This window comes from Pinus tabuliformis, chromosome 2_2 (genome assembly GCF_031772625.1).
Source record: "Pinus tabuliformis cultivar Carrire ecotype Pingquan chromosome 2_2, CPIR1, whole genome shotgun sequence".
Classification (NCBI taxonomy): domain Eukaryota; kingdom Viridiplantae; phylum Streptophyta; class Pinopsida; order Pinales; family Pinaceae; genus Pinus; species Pinus tabuliformis.
This window is the reverse complement of record NC_142300.1, coordinates 334,642,800-334,650,106: the sequence shown is the minus strand read 5'-3', so window position 1 is coordinate 334,650,106 and position 7,307 is coordinate 334,642,800. Positions and strand designations below refer to the sequence as shown.

At 35.8% G+C, this 7,307-nt stretch overlaps 1 protein-coding gene across 1 annotated transcript; it reads right to left on the bottom strand.

The window, feature by feature from the left end:
* Window positions 1–3,326: 3,326 nt before the first annotated feature.
* Window positions 3,327–6,599, bottom strand: LOC149192647 (amino acid permease 3-like). Its single transcript, XM_089406430.1, has 7 exons — window positions 6,307–6,599; window positions 5,929–6,162; window positions 5,561–5,654; window positions 5,241–5,455; window positions 4,940–5,079; window positions 4,610–4,837; window positions 3,327–4,043 (listed from the first exon to the last, which is right to left on the bottom strand). The coding sequence occupies exons 1-7, from the start codon at window positions 6,452–6,454 to the stop codon at window positions 3,612–3,614; spliced, it is 1,491 nt and encodes a 496-aa protein (XP_089262556.1). The 5' UTR covers window positions 6,455–6,599; the 3' UTR covers window positions 3,327–3,611.
* Window positions 6,600–7,307: the final 708 nt, after the last annotated feature.

The window sequence follows — 7,307 nt, the reverse complement described above, 5'->3', positions numbered from 1 at the left end:
GAGATACCCAATGTTATTGCTAGCTTCTTGAATTTTATGATGTATTGTTGTACACACTGCCCCTATTTCTACCTGAAGTATTGCCAATGGATGCATTGTTTCTCTATATAAGTGATATGGTAAAATTGAGACTTTATGAGAGTTTTGAAATCCCTCCACTTAGTTACAAGTGGATCCCCCTCTAGCCTTAGGGTTTCCATGTGACTTCCCATCGATTCAGGGCATGTCCCTCTTGTTTCAGATGAGGAAACAAAATTTTCTATTCCTCCTCTATGTGGTGGACACTAAAATAAACCTCTAACTAATGCAACTAGTGATTTAATTTGAAAGTGACAATCTCACCTTGATATGTCTTGATGTCAACCTTTGTTTCCATCTTAAATAAGGAATATGAATGGTTCATGACACTCAAACTAGGCTATTCTTTTTTGGGTTCTTTCTTAGACTCCTTCTTTGGTTCTTCCCTCTCCCTTGATTTTCCCTTTGATATGAACTATGGGTTGGAACATTTGTCTTGTTCAATTCCAAGCTTATTTTCTAAATCTTCCATAAGGAGTTTCATATTACGGTTCATATCTACAACCTTCACTTCTAGCCTTGTGAATATCTCTTTTGCTTGATCTTGTGGGTTATTAAAACTAGCTTTGTCAGCCATGGATGAGGTTTTTTTACTTTTTCTTACCAATATGATCCCCCACAACTCCCCATAATATACCCAATGAAACTTTCTCTGATACCAATATGATCCGTAAATTGTTGTGGATATTCTACTAGACAGTTCATCACAACAACTCAAATAAACATATATTGAAATTTGAAAGCTAAATTATGAGAGTTAATTTTCCTTAGATTTTATGGATATATCAAATTATTGTTTTATGCTTATGGATACAACATATAAAATGTAGAAAATAGAGAATAAATAAAACAATCACTCGCAGACATAATAACACCAAACCATTACTTGAGAAATGCTTCTGGGAGAAAACCCATCTACAAGGTGAAGTTTCTTTGCTTTCTCTTTCTCTGGATGGAATTAGTGCAAACACAAAGGAGTGAGACTTATGTTCATGAGTTGCTATAAAACACAAAACATCTCTTCTTCCCTCTCTCTGTCTACTCTCAGCTACTCTACTAAAGTATGGAACAAAATTTAGTATAATATAATCAAACTCCTTTTCCTCCTAGTGGCTCAGTTTTAACATAGCCCTATAGCCAACAAGGGGTTAAATTTGACCCATTTAACCCTCAATATGAGTTACAATTCAACCCTTCTAGATTCTTTTTCATAGTTCCCACATGGATAACCCATTTTCCATGAGTAATTAGGGTTGAGGTGACATCCTCTCAAATTATGTCTGTCAATCACAATAGGTCAACTTCTAAGAGGCATAACTTTTGCGTCTAAACTCCCATTGATGTGTTTCTTGCACTATTGGAAAGGTCTTTGAGTGTAGAAAAATGTGAGGGGGTCTGAAGCTTAAGCAAAGATGATTCACTCCTAAAAAAACATCATTTAAGGCCTCGAATGGGCCCCACAAGGTTTTTGACCCAATTCTTCAAATTGGGTTCCACCACTAAAACTACTCTTATAAGATGATTTCTTTGATTTTTCCACCCTGAAAGCATCGAGATCGATGACAAACAATGTAATGATCTAATTTGGATCATTATCAGTATTTTGTTGGTTAAATTTATAGAAATAATTGAAATTTGAAAATGAAAGAACAAACAAATGAACACACCATCCACACATATGTTGGGAAACATAAAAATATGAAATTGGAGAAAACTCACTAGAAGGTGATGCTTATGCTTTGCTCTCTTTTATTCTGTTATGAAATGTGAATACAAAGAAAGTAACACTCACTATGGAGTTTTCTTTGACACTTTGACCTAAAAGGCTATTACAAAATCTACTTCCTCCTATACTGTGCTATGAAATCCTTTCTGTTATGAAATGTGAATACAAAGAAAGTAACACTCACTATGGAGTTGTCTTTGACACTTTGGCCTAAATGGCTATTACAAAATCTACTTCCTCCTATACTATGCTACCAAATCCTACTCTTAGGTGCTTGCTCAAATATGAAACAAGTACAATGCTAAAAGAATGGACCCTCTATCGTCGTAGTGTCCTTGTATTTAATAGAGTCAGATAACCATTTAAGGTTAGGATTTTTATGTACCTCAATTAATGTTATGGTTTTAGACCTTCTAAATTATTCTTAAAAGTGCACATGTGACTATCCTTGTACATGAATAATAGGGGTTGGCATGGGAATCCACTTGATCATGGTAGCAACAAGGTAGGTCAATTCATGGGAGACATAACTTCCACATACAAACTCCAATTGAGGTGATTTTCACATCATTGGAAAAAGTTCAATGTATAGAATAATGTAAGGGGTTGAGAGTCGTGCTCACAAAATTTTGACTTCCAAAGTTGATGTTTGATACTTCAAAATGGCTATGGAGGGTTCCAAACCCTAAATATCTAATCTAACACCTACCACTAACATAAGCCCTATAAACCAATGCCTCAAATATAATCCATTTGTCCATGATGAAGATAAGCCCTCCAAATTTTAATATTTTTGTTTGGGAACCTTTGATGTCATTAAATTTTTGTATTATGAACCCCTAAACACCAAACTCTATGTCTTTGAAAAGAAAATAATTCTATACAAAAAAAAATTGAATATTGTCCATTATATTAGGGATTTAGGGATTCATAAAGCTCCTTAATGCAAAAATTTTAATACCTCAAAATAATCATCTTTCCTTTTCTTATTTTTATAAAAAGTTGACACATATTTTTTTTTTTAACCCAACCCAATATAATATAAAATAATTATTAATGAACGTAAAGAAATTATGACAATATTATAATCTAAATAATAAAAATGAAAATTTATGATAATATTATAATCTAAATAATAAAAGTTATCTTTAATTTGTGAATATAGTTTTTAATATTAATTTCATTAATTGAAATTTTAATTTATTATATAAATTAAAAAAAAAAAATTAAAATTATTTTTATATAAGATCGAATATTTTTAATTATATCAAAATCATATTTAAAAATTGTGCATGACAAAGTCTATCGCAATAAAATCACATTAAAAATATTTAGTTAAAATTCTTGCATGACCAAATCTATGACAATAAAATCATATATGTATGTTTTAAAAGGCCATCAAAACACCAATTGTCATATCTATATATACACGCCATCAAAACACCCAAATGATATATATATATGTATATATATAAAAGGCCTTCAAAACACCAAATGTCAAATTTTGATGGGCGTACCCAAATAGATTTTATTTCCTTAATCATAATATTGAAAAAACACTTTGTAGTTGTGTACAACACTGCTAAAAGTCATCATTAGGGGTTTGAGTAAACGGACCGTGTTTGAAATTGGTTCGTGATTATATGTAAACAGACCGTGTTTGTCATGACATGTAAATTGAAAGTTCTTTTTCTAAAGCTGCCGACTTGGATCAAATTGGTGAGGAAGTTACAGCAGCAGTTTCCTTGCATGTTTTCACAGAACTCCAAAGCCCGTTCGCGGACTGCTCGATAATTTGTTGCGGGATTCAATACGTTGTCCGGAAGGGCTTGTACGCTTTTAAAGCTTTAACAACACCCACTATGGATCCAGTGGCAGCTGCTATGGAAACAGCGAGGCAGACAACACTCAATATTTGCATAGCAACCCACCTAGAAGACCACCGCCGTATCTTATTCTGTGCTATGTACATCGCCACTGGAAAGTATACTGTCAATGGCCAGAACGCCACTGCGCCCAGAAGCCCCACAACATTGTTGAAGAATGGAAGCAGCATGGAAATTAATGTGGTGCTCACAACAAAGGCTGTCCTCCACACCAGCCTGAACAGATTCACCTTATAATAAGCCCCTGGATACAAAGGTATTGGCACCATGTAGTGATGGTTGATGAAGTCACTGTCTTGCCAAGTTTTGCTGGCCCAGCTTTCAATAAATGCAAACAATGGTTGGCAGTAAACCTACAAAGGAAGAGGCCAACAGTAGTACAATATGTCAATATTTGACATGATAAACACTGATTCAAGTTCAGCAGATGCAACATGATCAAATTCTGCGTGTAGTAAAACTTGATTATAAGTTATGTGCAGGGAAGCCTCAAATTCTGGAGCTAGCAATTTCAAGTTCAATGGCCAAAAACATTAAAATTATTGTTGGGATTGTTACCTTGAATAATTTGAAGTTTTGGCTACGGGTTAAGATGGATCTGTGGGAAGTTTTAGGGGCAATTCAAATGGCAAAATCTCTAAAAATGAAATATTATGTATCAATGGATTTTAGGTTCAAATTCCACAATATGTAGAAGGGGCATAATTAGGCATCCATGGGGTTACAGTATTAATGGTAATAATAGAAATAGTATCAGATGAGTTCTAAACTTACCCAGTTACTAATATTTTAGAATATCTATGAAAAAACATTAAATTAAGCCGAAGGCTTCTAAGTTAGATGTCAGATGAGTAGACCGAATTGAGAATATCTACCAAAATAACTGTGAATTAAGCTGAGCACTAATGCTTATACTTACTTGATATGCACCGACCAAGTGGATGACAATGGCAGCGTTGGCAATGTCAATCAACCAAAAGGGATTGTAAAAGCCAAAGCCTGTCAATAGGTTGCCTGGTGCGTTGTGCCCAAAAGCTGCGTAGCCCATGCAACCACACAGCATGTAGAACACCGTTGTGGTCACCACGCCCACTAGGGTTGCTTTCTTCATCGTCTTGTTCTCTGCTGGAGGCGATTTTATTGTGTCCTGCGCGTCATTTCAATTGAGTTAGCTCCTCACATTTGTTGCCATGAAGCCACTGATGTAAATTTACAGGGGCTATGGTGATATTATATAAGTAAACAGTACCTGAATTTCTATGAGAATCATGGAATAGGAGTAAGCAAATGCAATGTTCCCCAGAGCTTGGAGCGTATTCCATGTTGTATCAGCTTTAGTTACTGTACCAATGGCGGCTCCTGTGAGGCTCCCCCTAAAGTGTCCCACCTCTGAAACACATCCAGAGTCACGTATTGCAAGGAAGATCAGAAAACTGTGACATCCCATGAAATTTGAAATGTGTGTGTTGCGAACATCACAGTGGAAAGCAGTGATGAGTGAGTGGGTGAAAGTTAAAGTGAAGAGTATAATTATCAATTGATGGACAGACCTGCTACTTTGGCGATACCGAGGCCAAGTCCGATGGTAGAATAGGTGAATGACATGACTGCAGCAAGTATAGAGAGCCACGATATTTGGTCAAAGTCGGGTATCTGAGAAAGTAGAATCTCTACTACTCCAAAGGCTATCATATATGGATTGCTGGACACGTGGCATGGGTCATCATGTCCATTAGCGCTGAAGCAATTGGACCTCTGAATTGCGCTGTGACATAAAATTCAGAAACAAATAAGTCAAAACTTGTATAATTGGTGAACACAATTATGGGAAAATTTTGTAATCCACCCAGACTGCAACTAACTCACTCACGTCATACTGATGGATGCAGCTATTGTATAGCCAATTGCAGTTCCGAATAGGTTAGCATACTGAGCGAAACCGCATATCCGGGCCTGGAAGCCATCTGATTAGAAACAGTAGGGGAACAAATCAGAATTCAAAGTATATAAAGAGGCATATTCAACACCAAATTTCAAAGTTTTTTCTTTTATTTGGTTCATTGTAACAATCTAGTACTGTATGTGGTAAAAAAAATTATGTGGTTCACTATACTTTAGAAATTAAAATAGATAATGGCATTACAGAGAAACGATTCTGATGTGGAGAGGAATTAGACAACATACGACCTGACACCAAGTTTCAAACTTTTATTTACAGGAGGGAGCCTGTAGTCATACCTAGATTGGCTCTCACAGCATCAATATAAGTATAATTTCGCTTTCCCGTGACTGGATCCGGAGACCTGTAGCAGTCCGAAAGCAGGCAGGACGTATAATATGTGACAAAGGAGAAGGCAAGCATGGCTGCGGGTCCGGCAATCCATCCTAATTGAGCTGTTGCCCATGCCAATGACAGCACTCCAGACCCTATGACTGCTGTGATAATATGCGCACTTGCTGTCCATATTGTGCCTGCATTAAATGAATGCAACACTACATCAGAAGTTGAATCATAAATATATATATATATATATATATATATATATATATAATATACTGCAAAACCCTTCGTGCAAAGACCTTGCAGTTGGTGACAAACATTATGCAGAATAATACCTTTGCGTTTCATGCGGCCATCGTCGTCAAAGTCCTTGTGATCTGAAGCTTTTCCATTCTCTAGTTGATCAGCATCTATCGAAACGTCCGCGATATTGCCTTGCAATTCTAATTGCAGGTGGAAACGGGGAGCGTCATTCTGAGCCATCGTAACAAACCTCTCCACCCTCAGTAATAATATTTAATAATGTTTAGAAAGATAAAGGAGCAAGAAAATCTCAGTTCTGAAAATCTCCCAAATGTTGCTCTCGGGCGCTCATAGAAAGCAAGAGCAGAGCAAGGAACAAGTGGAACTCTTTACTTAAGACGCGCGCGGGACACGGAGATTTATAGGTGTATTCCGGTAGAAATATGTTAATTAGGCAAAGACAGCCAAAGTTTGGCCGGAGAATTGACAGTCACCATAGACACGCACATTCATTCTGGTTGGTGACTTATCACCGACGAGTCACTGTCACAACTCCATAAAAGGACATACAATACTCTCGTTTGTTTGTGTAACTTACATCTGTATGTTGCTCCCACAACTCCATAAATGCATACACTCTTCTGCGCCTATGTCCACATATGACAGAATTCGAAAACGCGAGGTGACATCAAAAGGGTAAACAATGCATAACAAGTTATTAATGTAACCATCACACATTTTTATCTTTTCTTTGTAAAATGCCGTATTCGCTTTTTTTCTTCCTCTATTTCTATAATTCTCTAATAAAAAAAATTGGCTATTTTATCTACACTAAATACCTTTGTTAATGATTATTTAACACATAAATGAGATCAATATCATCTATCAATGATTATGATAGACTAATGGGTATTAAAAATATCCACCAATATGATATACTGATGCGCAATCAAATCCAGTGATGATAATTATAATCCAATGATGAACAATCAAATCTGAGAGTAATAAACTAAAATGAAATTCCAACTTTATTTGCTATTAAAAACCAGCACTTCAATATTTACAATTTGTTAAAATAAATAGATCTATATAA

Coding starts and splice junctions, on each gene's coding strand:
- LOC149192647 (XM_089406430.1), bottom strand. CDS start 6,454: ATGGCTCAGAATGACGCTCCCCGTTTCCACCTGCAATTAGAATTGCAA. Junction 6,163..6,306: donor TGGCCGCATGAAACGCAAAG/GTATTATTCTGC, acceptor CATTTAATGCAG/GCACAATATGGACAGCAAGT. Junction 5,080..5,240: donor CGGTATCGCCAAAGTAGCAG/GTCTGTCCATCA, acceptor GATGTGTTTCAG/AGGTGGGACACTTTAGGGGG.